The 23331-nt window shown below is 41.8% G+C and overlaps 1 protein-coding gene across 6 annotated transcripts in view; it reads right to left on the bottom strand.

Annotated features, from left to right (window-relative positions):
- Positions 1 to 23331, bottom strand: part of LOC129106815 (kinesin-like protein KIF13B) — a 36996-nt gene that overhangs the window by 1359 nt on the left and 12306 nt on the right. For 2 of the 6 annotated variants that reach the window (XM_054618045.1, XM_054618046.1), the window contains exons 11-41: positions 22313 to 22425; positions 21908 to 22019; positions 21251 to 21463; positions 21052 to 21162; positions 19740 to 19874; positions 19474 to 19604; positions 18418 to 18504; positions 18017 to 18207; positions 16122 to 16350; positions 15855 to 16017; positions 14644 to 14790; positions 14141 to 14290; positions 13725 to 13853; positions 12991 to 13164; positions 12715 to 12872; positions 11740 to 11872; positions 11306 to 11446; positions 11067 to 11096; positions 10887 to 10986; positions 9644 to 9770; positions 9013 to 9068; positions 8801 to 8919; positions 8233 to 8409; positions 8008 to 8100; positions 7331 to 7483; positions 6826 to 6903; positions 6619 to 6675; positions 5666 to 5759; positions 5251 to 5372; positions 2717 to 2782; positions 40 to 1417 (exon numbers count right to left, since the gene is read on the bottom strand). In XM_054618045.1, coding sequence (XP_054474020.1) covers positions 40 to 1417; positions 2717 to 2782; positions 5251 to 5372; positions 5666 to 5759; positions 6619 to 6675; positions 6826 to 6903; positions 7331 to 7483; positions 8008 to 8100; positions 8233 to 8409; positions 8801 to 8919; positions 9013 to 9068; positions 9644 to 9770; positions 10887 to 10986; positions 11067 to 11096; positions 11306 to 11446; positions 11740 to 11872; positions 12715 to 12872; positions 12991 to 13164; positions 13725 to 13853; positions 14141 to 14290; positions 14644 to 14790; positions 15855 to 16017; positions 16122 to 16350; positions 18017 to 18207; positions 18418 to 18504; positions 19474 to 19604; positions 19740 to 19874; positions 21052 to 21162; positions 21251 to 21463; positions 21908 to 22019; positions 22313 to 22425 — 5167 coding nt within the window. Of the gene's footprint in view, positions 1 to 39; positions 1418 to 2716; positions 2783 to 5250; positions 5373 to 5665; positions 5760 to 6618; positions 6676 to 6825; positions 6904 to 7330; positions 7484 to 8007; positions 8101 to 8232; positions 8410 to 8800; positions 8920 to 9012; positions 9069 to 9643; positions 9771 to 10886; positions 10987 to 11066; positions 11097 to 11305; positions 11447 to 11739; positions 11873 to 12714; positions 12873 to 12990; positions 13165 to 13724; positions 13854 to 14140; positions 14291 to 14643; positions 14791 to 15854; positions 16018 to 16121; positions 16351 to 18016; positions 18208 to 18417; positions 18505 to 19473; positions 19605 to 19739; positions 19875 to 21051; positions 21163 to 21250; positions 21464 to 21907; positions 22020 to 22312; positions 22426 to 23331 lie in introns of those variants that run through there. The other 4 variants (XM_054618050.1, XM_054618048.1, XM_054618051.1 and 1 more) reach the window with 4 other exon arrangements.

The raw sequence follows: 23331 nt of genomic DNA, 5'->3' as shown, positions 1-23331 counted from the left end.
GCATCAAGAAGAAACAGGATTGGTTGCCGTTCTGCTCACCTGCCGGTACCTCCAGTTCCACACCCACCCAGGCACCTTCTGCAAAATCTGTGGGTCCAACGTACCGTACGGTGCCGCTCTTGTTGTTCCCCACAGTCACAAACTCCCCTTCTTTCAGCCAGTCGGGAAGAACTGCCGCCGCATCTCCTTCCTCACAGTCGGAGATAATTTCCAGGCTTCCCATCGGCACGGAGAGGTTGAGTCCTGCCCTGGGGCTGCTGGCTCCGTCCTCCTGTGAAGGCTTTTCCTCCTCCTCCTCGCCCACAATACGCTGGAAGGACTTGAGGTCTGAAGACTTCACTTTCTGGATCTTAAAGGGGTTTGCCACCAAGGCATCGGGTTTGAGGATCTGAACACTGGGCGGAGAAGGAGCTGGGGCTGAGGCGGCTTTCTTTGATGCGTTGACAGTTGTTTCCTGTTGGACTTCATCTACGGTTGAAGGTGAAGTCGGCATGCAGATGCCACTTGGGTTTGAGGCCTCAGAAGTGGCTTGTTCTTTGGACGAAGCTAGAAGAACCATCTCTTCAGATGGGGCAGGAGCTGTGACCAAGACTTCAGACTCAACTGGGACCAATTCTGGAGCTGGATCTTGAGCACTGTTGAAGGTCGTTTGGTCTCGTTTGGGCAGCTGTGGGACGATTGTTTCAGACTGACTTTGATCATCTTGTACAGACAGCTCAGATTCTGTCTTGTCTGTGGCATCTAGCTCGAGTTCTTCTGTCAGAAGGGTTTCTGGTTTTGAGGGGTCTGTTTGTGAACATTCTGTCTGCTTGGTTTCTTTCTCTTGTACTAACAATGAATCTTCAGGTGGCTCTGAATCGTCTAATTGCTCTGATCCAATAGGGTCAGTTGCTGAGTCTTGCTTTGGTTTGGTCTGGCATAGCAAGTCTGATTCTGCAACTGAATCAGGCTCTCCTTGCTCCATCAACTGGACCGGCAGAGACTGATTTGGTTCTTGACCCAGGTACGAATCCGACGGAGTGTCGTCTGGTTTTGCGGGTGGCGTGTCAGTCCTCTCTTCAGCTGCCTCATCATCCAAAACCAGCAGTGACTCCTGAGGCTCTGATTGGTCCACGTGAAGAAACTCAGAGTATGTGTCATATTGTGTCACTTCAATGTCCTCTTCCTCTTCCTCTTCCTCTGGCACCCCCGCATAGCCGTTGGTTCTGCTGCTGGGCGACACAGGCAGGTCCCAGCTCAGCGTGTAGACGTCTGACAGCGCTGCTGTAGATATTCTGGTCGACATGTATCCACTCGATGCTTCACTCACCGGGCTGGGGGCGGACTCTTCTGTCTCCGGGATGATTGGCGGTGGGAGGGGCACGGATCTGGGGCTCTCGGCTTGGAAATCGGGAGGACTGATTTCCTCAATAGGAACCTAAGAGAAACCATGGCAACGAAGGTATTGGTGACTCAAAAAGCAGCAGAAGGCTCAATTCCTGCCTGAAAATGTCAATTTCCAAAGTCTTATTCTAACAGTTACTTAGAAATAGACTCACACTGATCTTTTATATTTTTAAGTCAGATTGTTCTCCTTTAGGCCAAAATCACAGATTAAACTGGGTTTATTATACAGCCTTAAGGAAACACTTTTTTAGCCTTAAGGTATAACATTACTGTACAATTGGTCTCAATCACTGATTTGAATGCACCCTTATTTTATGGCCACAAAAACAAATGTGTAAAGACAGCACTGACATACCCTTTACATTTTAGAGGGGCAGGGGACATTTGCTGTTTGTTTTTTTAACACATCCAGCAGATACAAAGATACATTATTTATTTGGAGTTGTGTCCAGCTGGCAAATGCTTTGCTCTCTACCAATCTCCTGAGGGAAATATCTGGCTCTTAAGCTGTTAAATGCTCCACTATGTTCACATGCTAGTTGCTAACTTGTTCTGTCTGTTGTTTGGTGCTGACCATGGAGCGAACAGCTGATTTATCCAAACTGTTTTCACTGATACAGGCTGCTGGCTGCTGCTGAAAACAGTGTTGAGGAGAGCAGTGAGAGTGAACCAGAACGGTAAAGAAGGGCGTTTAGAATAATTCTAATGGGTTCAGCATTTCACATTACAAGAAGTCTTTTGATCCATTGTTAATATAAAAATATTGATTATAGCATCAACCAGCTCTGCATCTCTACCAACTCGTATTGACAACATAATGCTACACATAACAGTGAATCTAAGTGAAGCTACTTAATGGTCGCTCTCATTGTTTACAATGAGAAAAGACATGTCATTGTTTGCCCTTGTTTTAAGTTTTAAATTTGTAAAGTGTCCTTGAGACATGTCACACACAAGTACAAAAATAATTATACTAATAACAAAAATTACAGACACCCATCCCATAAACCAAAAACCCTCATTCCGAAATGGAATACAATACAATAATTTAATAAGCAATAAAGAATACAATAAAAGCAGAATAATTGTAACAGTTCTTCAACTTTAAGCACCATCCATTTATGCAACAGACAGATCCAGAGTAATATTGTTGAGAAAAGTGTTGTTGTTTTTTTGGATTCAACAGTTCCCCGCTAAGAAAAAAATATTTTTGCCCAAGATTACAACCTCATGGTATTGCCACATCATATAGATAAAAGTACTTGACGTCCCTGTATTGTTCCTGGGACAAATAGATACCTACAACACCATCTGGGTTCGGAGAACTTACCGGCTGCTGATGTTTGCTCAAGCCCTCTTCAACACTGGCCGACTGCACCATGATGCGAGGCACGCTCTGCGACAGAAGGGGAATGTTCATTTAGCAACATTTCAAATAAAACAATCTTAAATCTGCAAATCGGCGCTGAAAGCTTGTCGAGCTGATTTTACGATGCGATCACAAGCAAGTCTGTGTCATTTCAGTCCGGTTCCACCTGGGGATTAGATATCGATATAAGGCTGTATTTCCAAAACCTGTTCAGTAGACAGAGTGCATGAAGTGATTAGCCGCTGTGAGGGAAATATTAAGCTTGTGAAAACAAATGTATCTACAACAGTAAAAAGATGACAGATACTGGAGGCTGAACATCCTGCTTTCTCTGAGAATACTAAACTAGAATAACCAACTAGTCCAGTTAGCCATCTGTTACAATATATTAGGACCGCACAGAAATGTGTCATCACGGCATTAACTCCCTAAATGTACAACAATATATTAGAGGAAATTCCATTGTAGTGATCAGCAGTCAAGATGTTGATACGAGTTGCAAAAAGTGCAATGAAAATATTTGTTCATCAGATCACTCAGACAAATAATCATGATAAACTGGTAAAAACAATCAGGGTAATTGCACCATAATTATAATTGCACCCACATTCATTAATCCCTATTCAGTATGCTAGTCACCTCTTTACCACTCAATATGATCTGCCAGCTGATTCAATATTGTGTGTGATTAGTTCTTAGCTTTTTTTCCTTAGTTTTTGATGAGGTTCTTATATCTTGAGATATTTTAAGATGTTTAATAAATCAAGACAATTGTTTGACTGGGGATATTAATCAGGATGATTGTTTGACTCTCATGCGTCACTCTGGGGGGAATTAACACCTCATTTTTCAGACTCGTGATCAGAAATTGAGTGATTTGATTTGGGTCTCTTTGTTATGTGGCTCGGAGCAGGACGACGACCTACAGGGACGAGGTGTCCACCATCAGAGAGCAGGTCAAACACGTCTATCCTGTCCCTCTCTGGCTCGGGACAGTAGCCCTGCAAGTCAACACAACACATGAGGGGCCTCTGGCTCTTGGTATTTTAATATGGACAGATGTACGTTGTGTTTTCATTAAAAAGGTGATGAAGGAACAAGAAATGTAGCCAGATCTATGTATAGTATGTTGGATCATGTCCACGGCAAATTTCAAACCATTGAGGGCAAGTTCAAGTCACATAAAAAGTCATGAAAGGCAATCTATACACTGCACTGATTGTTTTTCAGCGAGGTGTTGAGATCAGGGTTACAATCAACCACTTATCGGATTTACCGACACCTCCACAGCCTGATCATGTTTTCAAAACTCAGTCTTTTGTTTCTGTGTTGACCTTTCTAAACATCTGCGGCATGCACGGGGGAGCTGAAGCGCTCATTAGAGCGACGGCCTCAAACAATGCACCAACAAGGCTCCGACGGGTTTCCATTCCACCAAAACACAGCGGCACACGATTTCCCTGATTAGCTTCCCCTCCGAGGCTCGAGGCGCCAATCAGTGGAATCAGACGCCGTAGTGTTCGGCTGCAACGAGAAGCCGCAGACTTCCAGGTTCTAGATTGGCACGTGATTGGAGATCAGTGGATGTGGAAGGCGGTGAAGGAGCAGGAGCGGCGTGGTTCACCTGCTCCTAATTAACCCTCCTCTACACGCAGAGTGCTTGTCTCAGTGGAGGCTGTTTGTGGAGCTTCTGCTCTGATCACACACGTTATACAGCACGTCAATCACAGAACCGAGTGTCAAAGTGTCATGGCTCTGAACGACGGTTAAGTTTGTCCTTATGACAAGGCCTGGAATATTTCCATCTTAAGTTTACTTGAATATTTAAACAGTACCAAAACACAATAATGAGTGGTATTCATTTATTCTGTTAATAGGGATTTCTTGTTTTTTTTTTACAAGCAGTACAACTTAGCTGGATGATTCATTTTCATATTTTATTTGCAGGTTGACTGCTCTATCTGAAGATGGGTTGTTTCTAGTTTCATTATATTCAGTTCATAAACCAGTAATGTGCCTCATATTTTTGAAACTAGTTTTTAACACACACACACACACACACACACACACACACACACACACACACACACACACACACACACACACACACACACACACACACACACACACACACACACACACACACACACACACACACACACACACACACACACACACACACACACACGAGGTCTAGATGAAAGCACATTTTTATTCCTTGTTCATGATTAAGTTTATCACCTCTGTCTTTGCAAACTTCTGAAAAGCACTCATCTTGGGCACTGAGGCATTTACACACTATCTGTTTATTACTTGTGTTTTTCATCTACACAAGCTCTGTTTCCATGGCAACAGGAGAAATAGGACTAGCTGCTGATGAGTAGAGGGGATATTTAGATTCATGCTGCAGTGATGCATGTAAACTTTAAATCCCTGATAAAACAGTGTGCAGAACACAGGCTTAAATCCAGAGTGAGCTGGCTGAAAGAGTGTACCTGCTGATGATGGACAGCTGTCTGGTCCCGACAATCTTCCCTCCCACCAGGTAGCAGCGACTTCAGCAGCTTGGGTACGGCCTTTACTGGAGGGAGATAAGAGGCAGCAAAGCCTGAATGCACTGATGGCGATGGAAGAGAGGAAGAGAGAGGAAGAGAAGAGGAGCAGCGATTAAAAAAACAAAGGCAGATGGAAAGCAGGAACAGATTATATTTTTGTAACAAGGAAAGAGGGAAATTAAGGTGCCTTGGCATAGAAGAAAACAAAGTGCCAAATTAAGATTCAGAGCAAAAAGACAGAAATAGTTGTCCACAGGCTAAAGCAAACACAGAGCTGGTGACATCAGAGGCAACATAGAAGGGAAGAAAGCCACAGAAGGAATCCATTACAAGACAAAGCTTTTATTAGACGTACCTGTCTCTGGGTTCAGGTTCTGGGATATGGAGCTGGGCAGAGTGCGTCTAGATGAAGGAGGAACAAAAGAAAGGTCCTGGTGGCTCTCCCAGCCCTGCACAGACACGAGGCAGACACCAGAGGATGATACACATGTGGCTTAAAGGCGCATCTCAGTGATCTGTGACCTTTAACCCCCTTTTTTTTTTATTGGTGACCAGAAAGAACTGCAACAACACTGATAGATGTCCTCTAAAGAAGTTAACCATTTATCCATTACTTTTAGCTAACTAGTTATCCATTACTTTTAAACAACTAGTTATCCATTACTTAAAGCTAACTAGTTATCCGTTACTTAAAGCTAACTAGTTATCCGTTACTTTTAAACTAACTAGTTATCCATTACTTTTAAATTTTAAGTTAACTAGTTATCCATTACTTTTAGCTAACAATTTCCATTAGTTAAATGCTAACTCAAAAAGTTATCCGTTACTGTTTAAACACCCAGTTATTCACATTACTTTTCGCCAACTGTTTATGCATATATTAAAGTTAACCATTGCAACCTTATCCATTACTTTTAGCTAATATTATATATATAATGATTAGATGCTATACTATAATAATATATATATATATATATATATATATATATATATGTATATAATGTGCTGACTATATATATATGTGTATGTGTGTATATATATGTATGTATATATATATATGTATATACATTATATTTTTATTCTAAGTAACTAAAGTAGAAATCATTATTTTCAAATTAGTGGGACTTTAACCAAAGAAGAACCCCCTGAGTACCACTGTTTGGGATCCCTACTATACAGTGTTTAAGTTAACAAACAGAAAACAACATAAATAGAAAATTCATATGAAAAATAAAACTGGACGACTGAGACTTGATACGTAAACGGATAGAAATGAGAGGATTAGTAGACATGATTCATGTGCCTCACCTTGAAGACATTGAGCTTGTGAGTAGAGGAGTAGAGATCCAGACTGCTGGCTGACAGCTGGTTTAAGGGTTAGAGGGTTAGAGCCAGGATGGTAGTGAGACAGAACATCAGAGAGACATGAAGAAACAAAACACGCGAACACAAAGAAGCCTCAAACAATTCAGTCCATCTTGTGGTTAGTAGTAGTGGAACTCTGAACTCTCTTACCCGGTTGATGTTTGGAGAGCTCAGGCAGCGTCTGGAAGCTTTTCCTCTGACTGCCAGCTGTTCCCTCACAGCCACCTCCTACACACACACACGCACACACACACACACACACACACACACACACACACACACACACACACACACACACACACACACACACACACACACACACACACACACACACACACACACACACACACACAAGTTTCTGATTGTGTGACTTATGGAAACACTATCACAGTTTCTCTATTTGGATGCTTTGTAATATGTGGATAAATAAGATGTATTTGTTTCTTTTTCTGGCAAGGTGGAAAGGAAAATGGCTCTGGAAGATATTTTTCCAAAATTGAATAAGGAGCTTACAAAAAAAAAAACAGCTGAGCTTTCAATGTGCTCATGCTTCAGACAAATATCAATCAAAGGAACACTCATTTATTCTGAGTGAAGTAAATAATGCTGAATACCAAGTGATTCAATACGTGTTTCATGAACGGTATTTCCTGACCTGTCTGAGTCTGTCCAGAGTGAGGATGTTCTCCACAGCCAGGACGCTGCGGAGGTATTTCTCTATGGCCGCCTCGCTGTCAGCCGACTGGTCGTCCTCAGTGCTGGCAGCCAGCCTGGCCAGCATCTCCCTGTCCTCTGGACCGTGGATGTCCTGTGGTAGGGGGGACACGGTGTAAAGGGGCAGGGTAATGCTTAATGCCAGATCCTGATGCCGCCTGCTGGGGTTTCATTTATTTACATTATGCAACCTATTACAGCAAAATACTAAGCATCCCTGATGAAATGTTGACGTGCATCACAGTGGATTTATTACAAGGCACAGAATTAATCTCTGGTCGGTTAGTTAGAAAGCGAAGACCACAGAACATAGCCAATCAGCATTAAGTATTCAACAATGCTGTGTAAAAAAAAAAAACTACATTCAAACAGTCCGACCATTGCATGCGTTATGGCTGATACATAAAAAAAACTAAAAAACACTGATGCACAATAAACACCGTGCGCTTGATGGACTGAGGTCAATTTCTAGACGAATTTGTGTTAGAAATGAAATTTAAAAAACGGATTTCACCTTTTAATATGGGGACATTAGACAAATACACTGGCACACAGGACTTAAACTTTTATTTAATTTGAATTGCTTTCTAACAAATACCTTTGAGGTGAGATACATACCCCTGGGATGTTAGAAACGATTTCAAAGGTGACGCCGCAGCCTGGGATGGTGCTGCGCTGAGACATCCTCTTCAGCAGGCTCTGAGCAAAACCCTGCCACACAAATGCATTTTCTCAAATGAACTCATCACTGTTTAAGTGGACAAGTTATTTTCTAAGAGAGAAAAAGTAAAAAATGTCATTTTGTCACACTGCTCCTACCCGTCATGCCTCGGGGCCACCCACCTGTCTACCGGTGACGTTGACGCAGATGCGTTTCCTGAGCACCAGCTGCATGTCGGCCGGGTGGCTCAGCTGAACCACCGCGCTGACCGTCAGGTAGACCCTCTGGTCGGTCGACGCCACGCGGCTCAGCTGGGGGCAGTCGTGGACCGTCGAGTCCCAGGAGGCCTCCACCTTCACCTGGAGGAGCACATAGACAAGCAAGGAACATGAGAGGCCAAAGGATGCCCTCGATCTGCCAGCTAGGTGGTACATTTGGGATTTGCCAAAGAAAATAAAGTGACGAGATATAACAGAGGAAAACTCACAAATCCACACCCTTAATCTTATTTATTTTTATATTTTTGTGAAGCACTTTGTAATCTTGTTTAGATAAGTGCTTTAAAAAAATGTATGTATTAATATTAAATTACCTCTGGATCCAACTGTTTCACAATATCATGGTCAAAGAAATCGGCATCTTCCTTTCTTTCTGGGCACTTTTACTTTAGTCATTATAAGAACATTTTGTATGGTTACTTATATAAGTGCAACCCAAATGAAGGTATTGATATTATTATTATTATATTACCTCTGGATCATAGTGTTTCACGATATGAAGGTCAAAGAAGTCGTCCTCCTCCTCCCCACTGAGCAGTGCATCCAGCCCTCCGGCCAGTGGGGCTGACAGACTGGACTGAAAATCATCAGCTGGAGCAGAAACAAGACAGAAGAGTGAGACCGTTGGAATAGAAGCGGATTAGACGGTTATTAAGATGAAGAGGACGATGAGGAGCGATGTACCGCTGAGATCCAGGAACAGGACAGGAATGTGTGTTTCCATTCCAGAGACAGGGACCCTGTGGAGAAACGGCACAGTCAGCAGACTGACTGAACACCTCATCCAGGACACAGAGGGGCTGACAGCTGACTGAACTCATCCTGATTTGCGTGTTAATTGATCGGCGCTTTTCTGTTTTTTGATGTAAGAGTACATAAGTTATTTCAGTAAATGTACTTAAGTATCCAAAGTTAAAGTTTGATTATGCAGAGTAGCCCCTCTCAGAGTGTTGTTATATATAAAATGTGATTGCATTTTAATGTTATAGCTGGTCAAGGAGAGGAGCAGATCTGAACTACTTTTTAAACTTTTTGCCACTTTAATCCACAACTATTTAACTTATTTTATAAGTATGCCACATATTTTGAATTGGAAACCTTTATTAGTAAAGTAACAGGTAACTAGAGCTTTCACTTTTTCTGGGGTGGAGTAGAAGAGGATCAAATTCACCTCAGAAATGTTGTGGGTTCCAAGTATAAAGTCACATAAATTTGGTGAACAGGAAACGTTCTGTCCTTAATGCAAACCTTTCCTGAAAAATGAAAACAAAATAAATACAAATTGCTGGAACAATTCATCTCCCTTCAAACACACCTCTCCACGGGCGCTCCGGGGATGCCACTGCCCGCCGACGGCACCAACACAGCGTTGCGTTCTTCGGTGAGCGTCAGGCGACACTCCAGCAGCTGGGACTCCCGTTCCACGTCGTCCTCTGACTTATCTACACGCACACACACAAAGAAGTAAAGACCTCAAAAACATAATTCATAAAAAAAAAAGAAGATATATCTACACTAATGCACCTTCTTCAGATGCATTGAATGCAACACAACAGAGATTATATATAAACAATGTAATAAATATTTCTGTCATTTGATGCATAATTTATAATTTTATGCAGAAATATTAAATATTCTTCTTCAGATCCTAAAGGTGGAGGGTTATGCATTGAATGCAACACAACAGAGATTATATATAAACAATGTAATAAATATTTCTGTCATTTGATGCATAATTTATAATTTTATGCAGAAATATTAAATATTCTTTAGTTCGTCACCACCTCTAAGATAAAGGAAGACTTCATTAGAGTTAATTTTTACTGTCTATTACCTTCATTGGGACTTTATTGTGATATTTAGAGGGGTTTTTTCCAACAAGTGAAGATTTTCATCTGATTTGAACTGCACATCACTGCCACGTGGTTATGACAAATTAAAAAAAGAATGCCTTACATGTGTTTTAAATTGATACACTGGGAAATACATTTTTACAAACTGAATACGGAATGGGAAAAGTTAAGTACCAGATCTTTCAAAGCTAAATCACGCTTGAGCAGTGGGAGGAAATGACATGTTTCCAAAAGAAGCGCATACTGACAGGAAAAAAAATTATTTCTGCATCCATATCATAGTTGTACGGAAGCCCTGAGAGGCAAGTGAGTAAAAAAACACATTCTGGTGATCCATTTTCTAAGTATGATCGAATTGATTTATCTCCTGTGTTTATGACTTAAGAACAGTTGGAAAAAAGGTCTCACCAGGATAATCTTTCTAAGTTCCTTAATTTTTTTTCCAGCTGTAAAAATGTCAAAAATGTTTTTTTGGGATAGGGAATCTGTTTGTTGTTGTAGTACTAATTTTGGCCACAAGTGGTGAAAGTGCAACACTACATCATGATCTAAAGAGGACTTCAAGCATGTTTTCTCTAATTAGCGCCGATGAACATACGTTTCTAGCCAAAAAGACATGACAGAAATGTCACATAACTTGCAATACAACACAATATATGTACTTTGTGTACATTGAGAAATTAAAACAGATTTCATGAGCTGTACCTGGTTTGCAGACTATCTTCTGTAGCTGCTGGTCCAGATACTCCTGCCTCTGAGTGAGCGTGAACAGCCACTGTTCCCTCAACCTCTCCAAGTCTACCTCCTACACAGATACACATACACGTCAGTTGTACAGACGTTTTTTCCGTTCATCATGCATTTTTCTCGTTGTGATCAACTTACTTGGTAGCTGTCCATTTCCTCATCCTCACCCTGAAATTTTAATTGATAGAGATACAATTAGATGATTAGATGAAAAAGATGATGTATAAGTCAGACAAAGGGAGTCTAAGAAATTAAAAATTCATCATTCTCACACTTAAGCATAAAAACAAAAGCTCAAGGTAAATCAAGAAACAAATAAATTCCTCGTTCAACATATTTCAAACTAATAGGAACAGTCGATTCTATCCCCTGCTCACCCATTGTGATCCGCTGCCTTTGGGGATCTGTCGGACCTTGACGTCTCCGATGGACACAGCGAAAATGGAGGCAGCGATGAGGGGCATGGTGCCCGAGTCTGGTACTGAACGAACCTCCACCCGGACCCGACGGGACTGCCCCTGGAGGTACGAAAGATTCCCATGAGAAGATAGTAATATGCTCTTCTTTGTATAAGGACAATGGAAGTCACATGACCATGAAGCCAGTCAAAAAGCAACAAGAAGGTTCGTCAGTTAATAGTAACTGGCTCTTTCTTAAAATACAGACAGGAAGTGGAGCTAGACAACTCCAGAATATAATTACATTCTGATCTCATTCCATTCATCTGTGGAAATGATCAGTATTATAATAGAAAATAGCCTTCATTGCGAAATAAATTAAAATCTACAAAACAAACAAGTATCCATGGTACCTGTCTGAGCTGGAAGACTCCCCCCGTGCGAACGTCTTTAGCGGGAAGAACCTCTACAGTTGTGAACTCTCCTGCCTCGTTCAGCTCCATCAGCTGCACCCACAACTCCAGGTGGCGGGTCACCTCGCTCCACCTGCAGGGACAGCATGCCCACACATCAGATCAAAGCTTAAAGAGATGCTTAGAAGTATTATTGTTTGAGGTACCTCTCCATAGTCAGTGTATTACTACAGTAGATGGAGTTTGGAGAAACAGACATGAGCACCAGCACGGGAGCAAAGCAATGTACTGCTGAGGTCGTATTTTAGGCAGCTTAAAGAATCAATATAAGTTTAAGTGTACACTATATTTAGAACATTTTCAGGGCTTTATCTTGCTTTCAGATTCAAGGACAGGAAACTGATATTATCTATGCTGTCTTCGAAGCCACCAGACACCAGTATTGCCTCACAGAACAGTTAGTTAATGGTCTACAGCTACCTTGATAGGTTAATTAGTTAGTTAGTTAGTGTTAATATGCAAGTTTTCTCTCCGAAAGGGCTGTCTGACAGCAAGCTAAAGCAGTAAAATAGTTCTAAATATAGCAAACACTTAAACTGACATAGATTATTTTAGGTGTATAAAATACGTCCATAGCAGTACATTACTTTTCTCCTGTGCTGGTACTCCTGTCCGTTTCTCCAAAATCCATCTCCTGTGGAAATACACTGACTATAGAGAAGAACGTCATACAATCAATACCTTTAAACATTTTTGTAGATTTATTTTTGAGGATAGGTCTATTGGTTAAATGTACCATTAGAGGGTGAAACAGACACTAAAATCATGTTAATAGTTTAGATGATGATATGAGACTAGACTTATGTTAAGCTAGAAAACTAACCTTAATTTCTCACTTTTTTGAAAATGTGACTATTGAGTGTTTTGAGCTTGATTGTATCATTTTTAATGACTGCATGGTTTGTCTCCCCTCACCTTTCTCTGAGGGTGCGGGTCTTGGCCTGAATCACTCCGAGGTCCCACAGTGCCAGGTTCCTGCGATGGTTGGCCTGCTTGTGACCGAACACTTCAATGGCCACCGCCCCCTCTGCCAGATATTCCAAAAAGTCCTCCGACACAGTCACAGACGACTCCTGAAAAAGTTATTAAAATGATAATTTCCATCTTCTTATACTGAAAATCATTTGTTTGTTTATTGTATTGTTTCTAGTATTTGGGATACTATACGTGTGTGTCCACTGAGAATGTCACCTTGGCGCTGTCAAAGACCACAGTGCACTGAGGGTCTGTGGAGGAGGAGGAGGAGCTGGACGGCTGCATCTCTGGAGCGATGAACACTGACTCCTCCTGCCCCCAGAAATGGTACTGACAGAAGACGAAGTTGGACAGGTGACGAGGCAGACCATTGGCGTGGAGGATTTTCACCTGAGGGAGAGGAGACGAGAAAATGCTCTCACCTAAAACTGGCAATGATAAACACTCAATGATGTGCTCTGGTTTCTGTTGGTTTGAAACTCATGGTTCAAGAGGAAACATGCACACCATACACAAACAGAGCTTTTTAATAGATATACGTGCCTAACAATGTTGCTTAAGAACTGTCTGATAAATCTTCAAAAAAATGTATACACAAATAAGCCTTAGGTCAATATTTAAGAGTTTGCAGCAAAGAGCTCCAGATTTTTATTTAATTTCATAATAAGAAAAGCAGAAGCAGAGCCAGAATTAATTACACTTTTCACAGCACAGTAAGCTGGAGGAACTCACAACAGAGAGAAAGACACAATGAGACTGCCTGCTAGAGCCATTATTCATTTTGAGTCATTTCCCCACTGGCAACACTGCACACTCACTTATACTGCATGTAGGATGAGAGGAGATATATGATTCACATTATCAGTTGTTTTCCTGTATTTTTGGCTCATGTATAACTATAATCGGTGATCGACAGGCCTGTTAATGAAGCTACATTTGCACGTTCTCACCACACAGTCCAGTTTTCGCTCTTGTTGGTCTCCGTCTGTGTTGCTCAGCTGGATGTCAGACGGGTGTGGACGTCCCTCCTCGGAGCCCTCTGTTCCTCGCCACACCTCCACGTGCAGCCGACCAGCCACCTGACGCACACGCAGAACAGCAGGGTCTTAGTTCAGTTCGTTACGTTGCCATCTCATTCTTTGGCCGAAGCCATCTTTGCTTTTTTACAACCAAAGTGACGCGAAAGGCTGGAGCTAAGTACAACCAAACGCTGATTAAGACATTTTTTTAGGTGACCAAAATGTTACAATTTACTTTCATGACCTGAAAAATGCACAGAGCTTATAACATTGTCATCCAAACTGTCCTTGTGTGTATCATCCATGTTTATGAACAAAGCGATCCACTGCTCCCAGTGGGCTCCTACCTCTCCCTTCTGGTTGATGATGGGCACTGCGTACTGCAGCTTGACGTCATTGAACAGGCAGGCCAGGAAAACGTTGGCCACACCAATCAGACTGTGGTTCTCCTGTTCATCGAAGAACGGGTCTGCACGTTTGAAATAGGACCTCATCACCTGGGTTAGAGAGAGAGGAAGAACGGGGGGGTTCTGATGAATAAATCATAACGAGATCTAATGATCAGGAATTTTGGAGTAAATGTCAAATTTCTTCTCTTTAACTGAGATGAGCATATTTCCCCATGTTTCATCAGCGTGTTCTTTGTTCACTGTGCTTATTTTGTTTCCCTTCTTTTAAGCATTCAATCAATAAGGGATGAAAAATGGAATACACAAAAACAAGCAGGCCAATTCTGACATATATCAACTGGCATATCTACACATAGAAAACTGAATAAAACATTAAATTATACTGGAATTCATTTATCCGAGTCTGTGCGTCAAACTGGCTCTCATCTCTATTAACTCACAGGGTTGTCTTCATCAAAGTCCTTCCACTCCTGGTAGAGCTCCCTCATGTCCACCAGTCTGTTCTCCATCTTTTCAAGAGCCCAGATCTGCTTCCCTTTACCTTTACGGCGAACTTGGATGGCCGGCTCACTCAACACTACATCACGCTATGAGGGGGGGGACAGAAAACAGATTTTTAGACTGGCTGCTGATTTGCCCTGTTTACCCGTACTGGAACCGTCGGCAGCAGTGGCTGTTAGAAGGCACTCATGGGATTTTAATACTCTTAGCGCCTCATTGCAGCAATTTGTACTCCTTGAGTATCTGACCACTCATGATACATAGATCTAAGATGCAGTGGGATTTGCCTCTTATCCTCACTACCTGACAATTCACCATTTACATTACCAGAGCAGTTCCTGTATTTTATATATTTATATATATATATTTATATATATATATATATATATATATATATATATATATATATATATATATTCCTTTTACATTCATCCACCCTCTAGACTGACTGTTTAGAACACAAAAACACACACACACACACACACGACAACTAACATAACCGTATTCTCTTCTTCTATAATTGAATATTGTCTTTTACAAATATAACTGCCTGTAATCACTAAAACCGCTTTTTGTTTTTTGTTTTTACACACTACGTTATGAATTTCAAGCCAACATTCTATATTATGACTTTTTTCAATGACTTTTCCAAAACTATATGTTTTTCTTATGTTTTTCTTAAGAGTATTATGTCTTTTGTCTTGGAATATAAAATTAAATTAAAAAAACAGATCTTGCTTGAAAATCATCACGTTTTGAAGTTTTCTTCAGCATCAAAGTCGCCCAGTGATAGATCTCTCAACATCAATTACTGCACTGCAAACAGTAAATGCTAAAAGCTAGTTCGGCATATTTTGAAATTGGTGCCATTTCGGTAAATGGACTTGTGCATTTATAGTGATCCGAACACTCAAAGCGCTTTTACACTACACTTGTCAGCATTCCCCCAGAGTCAGACGATGCGCTACAGTATGAAAATCAATATAACATTATTAAACTTGCTTCTGAGCTGAACTTGCATTTACAAACTGTCAATTAAAGAGAGTGTTTGGCGCTTTGACATCTGGTTCCTTTGGTGGCTGTTCTGATGATTAAATATAGGTTTCTGAAAGTGGCTTTTTGTGTACTTTGTCTCTCTGTTAGACTCTACCTTCCTGTTGGCATCCAGGTTGGAAGCAGGTATCTGCAGAGTGACCAGGTACTCCGTCCTCTTGCTCAGCTCTTCGGCTATGAAGCCGGCCTCCTGTGCCAGCAGGTTGGCCCGAACTATCTGCTCCCTCAGGCGCCGCAGGCTGCGAGTCATCATTGCCTCTCTGAACAGCAAACAGAGTTTTACTAAGGCATATTTTTCTTCCTTCTAAGACCTGACTGCCCACAGGGGTCAGTAAAGGTCTCGCATCCTCCTGTTGTGGCTCACCTGTCCTCGCTCCAGCGCCGCACCCGCTTGTGGGAGCCGGCTGACGCCGCAGCAGTGGCACCCGCCGCTGGGCCTGCCGAGTCCAGGAGGTGGGAGGGTTTCTCCGGGGTGAGCCTCTGGCGGAGCTGCTGCAGCTCCTGTTCGTACATCTGTCTCTGCCGCTCCAGGGCGCAGCGTTTCTCCTCCTCATGCTGCCTCTCCAGGGTCTGTAACACCGACTGCAAAGGGTCTGAGGAGGATGAGGAGGAGGAGCCGCCAGAGCATGGAGAGAGGAAGATGAGGAGAGAGTGTGAAGAAGTTTCTTATTTACCGTTCTTTCTTACCAAAATACATTTTCTATATAAAAGAACAGCTCATTCTAAATTGAAAAGTCAACCCCAATTAATTTAGAACTGCTTCACAGGACTGCACTCACTGTTGATCCAAAAATCTAATATTTACCTCATTATCTCTATTTTTGTCTTCTGTCAGAGCACTATAGGCTTTACACAACCAGGATCTTGTGGAAAATATAGATTAAAGAGTAAATACTTAACTGCGTTGACACCAATTGGTATCACTTGGGGTCTAAATATTTGGATTATAGAGCACACAAGCTGTTTGGAGTAACTTGATGGACTTGGAAGCTGAAAAAACTGATTAAAGAATAAAGCTATCCTTAATGTAAAAAAAATGACCAAAACAACCCTGTTAACAAATGTATTATTGTGTGTTTCAAGAGCTTAATATACAGTGGGTACGGAAAGTATTCAGACCCCTTTTCGCATTAATGTACACTCAGCAACCCATCTTGACAGAAAAAAACAGAAATGTAGAAATTTTTGCATGAATGGCAGAGGATCCCCAAATCCAGGTGTGAGAAACTTGTTGCATCATTCCCAAGAAGACTCATGGCTGTACTAGCTCAAATGGGGATGCTTCTATTCAATACTGAGCAAATCCTCTGAATACTTATGACCATGTGATATTTCAGTTTTTCTTTTTTAATAAATTTGCAAAAATTTCTACATTTCTGTTTTTTTCTGTCAAGATGGGTTGCTGAGTGTACATTAATGCGAAAAAAAATGAACTTTTTCGATTTTAGCAAATGGCTGCAATGAAACAAACAGTGAAAAATTTAAAGGGGTCTGAATACTTTCCGTACCCACTGTATATCTTCTTCCTCTGCGCCTGTGAGCTCCATTGTGTCCAAAAAATAATAATAGCACATCAATGAGTCATGGCTGTGGACTTTTTCAATATTTTCTGTGACCCATTTTAAATGATTTACATCTTCAGTAACAAATGTGCTTGGAGCTGAGTGCCAGGGTACATGGTAGGGGACCAACTGTTAGTTTTGTTCTTTTCCTAGAATTTGTTGACAATAGTTATCTTTATGTGATTTGTGAAAATGCTGACAGAACTAAAGTCCTTTTGCTGCCCATGGCCGCTTTCATGTCGTCATGTCCCACAGATGGACAAGACGGAGACGGGTGAGGAGGTCAGAATAAACACGAGGGGGACACTCTCTGCTCTGGAGGTTTCCACTCCCATGTCAGGTATTTTAAGATCATGCAAACCAAACCTAAACATTCACAGTATTCTGTATTTGTCCTACCTGGTAGTCTGATCTGTGAACAAAGTTTAAGATGTTACAAAGGACTTGTTTACAGGGGTTTTGATGGTCAATCCAACCAAAATGGTAGGGCTGTCCTCGACCAAATAATTTCTTAGTCAACTAACCAATTAGTTGATTTAATCAATCATTCAGCATGAATAAAAGCATAAAAAGTCCATATCTTCTGAGGAAAATTTGAAATTGTGTTTAACTGTGTAAAAACTCTTGGTAATTCACTGTCACTTTATTTCCCACCAATGCAAAACCTAAAAACATGCTCTGAGGAAGTCTGACTCACCGTTGTTGCCCATGCCTTTCATCATGACTTCGGTCTGAGCGAACTCGTAGCCAAAACTTAGCTCGCTGGACACGTCGCTGGCCGCATCGAAGTCCGCCTCCAGCCGGTCTGTGCTCAAACACGTCTTCATCACAGCACCGCTCTCCTCGTCCTCGCCCCCAGCATGGACCATATGCCTCGGCAGGTTAATCCTGCGCATTTCCATGAAGAGGCGGCAGTTTGATGTGATGTGAGACAGCGGAGGACAAAAAAGAGTAAGTGTGATGTAGCAGAAAAAAAAAAGAGAAGAGGCACAATGAATAGTTTGTGATCAGATGTAAATAAATGCAGTCGAGACAGGTTTGTTTTAGAAAAAAAACCAAAGAAAAACAGCCCACAAGTACAGATTCAAAATGACTGACCTGAAGAAGTGGTTGTTTCCCCACAGGATGCGGTCGCCGTGGTGAAGCTGCACTGGACTGGTGACTGCAGCACCGTTCACACATGTTCTACAGGAGGAAAAAATATACAACAAGAGAGATCCTTTGAGATGAGAAATGATGTGATCACTCTACTGAGGATATGCAGAGAATATAATCAATAAAACTGAAAAACAGGTCATGGGCCCTTGTAAAGTGTCAATGATTCATCTCAGCAGGTTGTTCTTTTTTTTTTTTTTGTTCTCCTGGCTTCGATCTATGAAACAAATGTTTTGTGGGACAAAAAGTGATTTTATCTTGTTGTAAGGTATTAAATAAAAATCTTTTGATATTTGTACAGAATGTCCAATGTATTGGATCGTCATTAGACGTTATGTTACATTACATTACAGTCATGTAGCAGACGCTTTTATCCAAAGCGACTTACAGGAAGTAGCTGGTAAGAAACAGTTGCCCTCTGCAAAAATTCACAACAAGAGGTCGCAAAATCATTTCTGGAGTCTCCAGATGGTTGAAGAGAAAAAAATCAAAGGACTTATTAAAAATAAAAATGTTTTTCTTAGACTGTGTGATTTTTACATTACAATGCCTGCACCAGCTATATTAAGAGTAGATTTTATTGAGCGTTGACCGGGGATTTCCGGTGGGGCCAACGCCTCGGTGCTAGCTGTTCCGACTCTACAGTACTCATTATTCTGGCACTGAGCCGCATGAAAGAATCAAAACTGTAAAGTTGCAGGGTGAAATAGCAAAACAATGAGCTAAATGGGAAGTCAAATAAGGTGACCCCTTTAAGATGGTGGGTAATTATTTTATCCACTGTTAACATGTCCATTAGCAACTTTAAATTTAAGAAGTAATTTAGGAGCCTCTCTTTTGCTAAACAAAGTGTTATTTTATGCTGATTGAACATGTAGCAGTGTATAATATCTGTTCTAAAATATGAGACGGTAAAACCAGCAGTGAACAGAGAGTGTGAAGTCACGGAGATCAATCAAACGCGGCCTGCGGCGTCGCTGGTCGACGTTAAGAGCATACCGAGCGTTGCGGTGAGGACTGAGCACCACGCCGTCGTCCTTGCTGATGTCGATGACGCAGTGCTCCGCTTGGATGGCCATCCCGCACAGCTGGATGTCCTGGGAGTCGGCTGAGCCAACGCGAGTGTGCTCCTGTGACAATACAGAGGAGACACGGTCACATGATGTGTGTGCATTTATTAATCTGTGCAGCCCTGCCTATGTCAGGCAGGAAAAAACAGCACAGGACTGCGTGTGTGTGTGTGTGTTTAAGTGTGTGTCTAGTACCTTCAGATAGTAGACCAGCAGCTCGTTGAGGGCGGGGTCAGCATTTAGGTTGACCAGGAAACACTTGTCATCCACCACTCTGATTCCAGAGGACTGCAGGGAAATGCCCAGACTCTCCAGCTGCCTCTGGCGCTCCTAAGGAAACATATTTCATGCATATTTAATACATGAATGGATTGGTTGCCTGTATTATTCTTTAGCTGCTGCTGCTTGATGTAAGAAATGTGACGGTGAAAGAAGGAGCTGAGCTGAGAATGCTGGGAAAATAACCTCCACACTGAACAAAACTCTCAATAACTTGAGTTGAAGGTTAACTTCTGTATTCTTCAACCTGGGTCCTACTAACTCATGTTTTTGTGTCTAAGTGACTAATGGGGGCAACAGTTTTTGATCCAGTGTTGTGGGATAGAGCTGCAGACGGCACGTCACAGAAGCTAAATGGGCTGCAATGTAATCGCTCGGGGCAACTCCTCATTGTCAATCTAGTTCATCTAAAAGTGCTTGCTGCTATCAGCAGGCTCAGATTGTTATCAGAAGTGTCTGACAACATAATGGAGAGAACCCTACAGAGAAATAAAAACGTTTTTCTTTATCTTTCACTTGATCCCGTGTGTCTGTTTGCTCGGAGAAGCCTGGTTCGGAAATCTTGCGTAGAATCCCCATTGTCAAAATCATCTAGATATTCAGCCGTGAAGTTGAAAATCTTTAATATAACACTTATCTACGCTTTCTGTCCGGCAACACAACAAACTCTGACAACACCGGCACTCGTCTCTCCAACTCTCCATTATATTTCCACTGTGATTTTCCGGCAAAAAGTAAGAGATATCAGAATCAGAAATCAAACTACCAGATAGGATTACATTGCAGCCTCCTTAGCGGCTGCCGTCTGCAGCGTTCTTCCGTAATACTAGAACCATCTAAAGGACCGTTTTCACCTTTAGTCACTTAGACCCAACAACATGGGTAAATAAGGTCCAGGTTGAAGAATGCAGAAGTTAACCTTTAAACTTGAATTAAGTCACACTGAATGAACAGAAAGCAAATCAATTGGCAACGACTAGAATTGTAATTGTATCTCCTCCGTTTGATTAAATGTGTCTGTTGCAGTTGTTTGAGTGCAAGAAATCAAATTAAATTTTAATGAAGTTCTGTTTAGGTGTAACAAGAATAAGTTAAACTTTTTTTTTTCTATTAATACAAGGGCAATACAAAGACAGATGCAGAGAGCGGATTTGTGTGTGTGTGTGTGTGTGTGTGTGTGTGTGTGTGTGTGTGTGTGTGTGTGTGTGTGTGTGTGTGTGTGTCTGACCTGTGCAATGGCCTCAGTCTTCATGAGTTTATCCTCCCAGGTGACTGTCATCTCTTGGATGAGTTTCTCAGACTCCTCCAGCCTTTCCTTCAGCTCGGGGGCTTTCATAGACTGAGAGGGACAGAAGCTGCATTAACACTCTCAACAAACTGACTGTGTCGTTCCTTCAATATTCACAATACTCTAAAGAAATCCGAACCTCGGCCTCCGTTAGCTGCTCCCTCAGTTTATCCACCTCCTCCCGGAGCTCTCGGATGATCCTGGCGTTGGGGTCCTCGTTGACGATGGCGTGGTTGACGATGCTTTTGGCCCTGTCGGCGTAGCGCAGGGTGGACAGCGTCTCGTCGTAGTTGTCTGCGGCGGGGCTGATGGTGGCCACCATTGCCGTGCGGCTGTTCCCTCCCAGGCTGTCCTGCAGGTTAAAAACAATTCCAGAACTTTGAGTGGACAAAAAAAACACTTGAAACATCTCAGACTGCACTGCGCAAAAAAAGTAAATTCCACTGCTTTGGTCTGGAAGAAGAATTACTAAATGTGTGAAAAGCCATTGATTTATGAGCATGCTGTGCTTACGTTTTAGAAAGCTACATTTAACACAATTACCATTTTAAAAAGGAGCCAAATGAAAGACTTGTTTACAACCCCCCAAATTAAAGACTCAAAGCTGGCAAAGGGAGCTTATTTCCAGCTGAGCAGAGCTAATGAAAATAACCAGCAGAGCCTTGAAACTTCACAGGCAAAATAACAAAAAGCACACTATAAAATGGATCACTCAGGGACTTTAAAGTATGGTTTCTTTAGTTAAAAAAAAAAATGCACCCTGTTGTGTTTTAAAGAAGGCATTTTCTTTGTGTACCTTGAGCAGCCAGGTGAGCACAGAGTCTCTGTAGGGAACAAACTTGCTCTTGTACTTCCCTGCTCCCTGGTCAGCCAAGGCAGAGATAACTAAACCCAGAGTACTGAGGGACCTGGAGGGAGAGGGGAGAGAGAAGAGAAAAGAGAGAGGGGAGGGTGGTATTTAGAGGGCAGAATGGCACAGAGAGGAACAAAAAGACCAAAAATCATGAAGGCAATCTTGGCCTTGGTGCAGTAAAAATAGACCCAGATCAAAAGTGTAGACAGAAAACAAACACAATCCCAGCCAGCAATCCCCTTTGAGGAAAACAGCCCAGTTCATTTAGCTCTTGGAAGAAGAATCTGGATCACGGAGGGGTTACAAGTCTTAAGCGTCGTGTCATCTATCTATTTTCTGTTGACTCACTTATTGATGTTGCTCCCTTCTTTCAGACGTTCCCCCGCCGCTCCGGTCTTTGCTGCCCGCTCACTGCCGGCCAGATCCACCAGACTCAACTTGCTCACCTTCTCTCCGCTCGTCTGCAGCGGACACGCAGCAGCAGAGAGAAATGGACATGATGTTAAACTTTGTTTGTAAAAAGCTTCTACAGTTAATAGTGCTTGGAGAAACAGACAGGGGTAGCAGTACGGAAGCAAAGCAATGTACTGCTGTGGAGGTATTTTTGACCCCTAAAAGAATCAAAATCATGAATTTTACCTTGTAGAACATGGGAGTTGTTGGTCTACCGCTGCCTCAATCAGGTAGTTTGTGTGTGTTGTTGTGTGACTTTGGTGTCTTAAATGGTTAGTTAGATTTCAACAAAGTCACACAATAACACAAACAAACAAACCGATCGAGGCAGCAGTAGACCGCGTTCTACGAGGTCAAATTACTATCTTCTCAGTGGAGTCTGGTGGTTCTGAAGAGAGCATAGATTACGGCTTTAGTTCCCCGTCAGAAAGGGCTGTCTGTCAGCAAGATAGAGGGGTGTACAATTCTAAATATAGCATCCACTTAAAATGATATTGATTCTATTAAGTGTGTAAAACACGTCCATAGCAGTACATGACTTTGCTCCCGTGCTGGTACTCCTGTCTGTTTCTCCAAACTCCATCTCCTTTGGAAATATACTGACTATAGAGAAGTAACTCATACAACCACACTTCAAAAAACCTGCACTAACCCTTAGAGCGATTCTCTTATCATGATCTTTGCATTCATGGGCATGGCTGTAGAAGCGCTGACTAAATGGTAAAACACTATAATAGTGCATTTGAGCTAGGTCAATTTTAGAGGAAGGAAAGAGAACAACATTTCCAGTTAAACAGAGAAAGCATAATACAAAAAGGTAAAACAAAAAGGGTGCCGAAATGATTGGAAAATGAACTGACTCAACAGGAAATGTATTACTTGTTTAAGCCACAAATAAGCGCAAATGAATGTCT

This window comes from Anoplopoma fimbria, chromosome 18, assembly GCF_027596085.1.
Source record: "Anoplopoma fimbria isolate UVic2021 breed Golden Eagle Sablefish chromosome 18, Afim_UVic_2022, whole genome shotgun sequence".
Lineage (NCBI taxonomy): Eukaryota > Metazoa > Chordata > Actinopteri > Perciformes > Anoplopomatidae > Anoplopoma > Anoplopoma fimbria.
The sequence above is the reverse complement of the archived record's forward strand: the minus strand, read 5'-3'. Positions and strand labels throughout refer to the sequence as shown.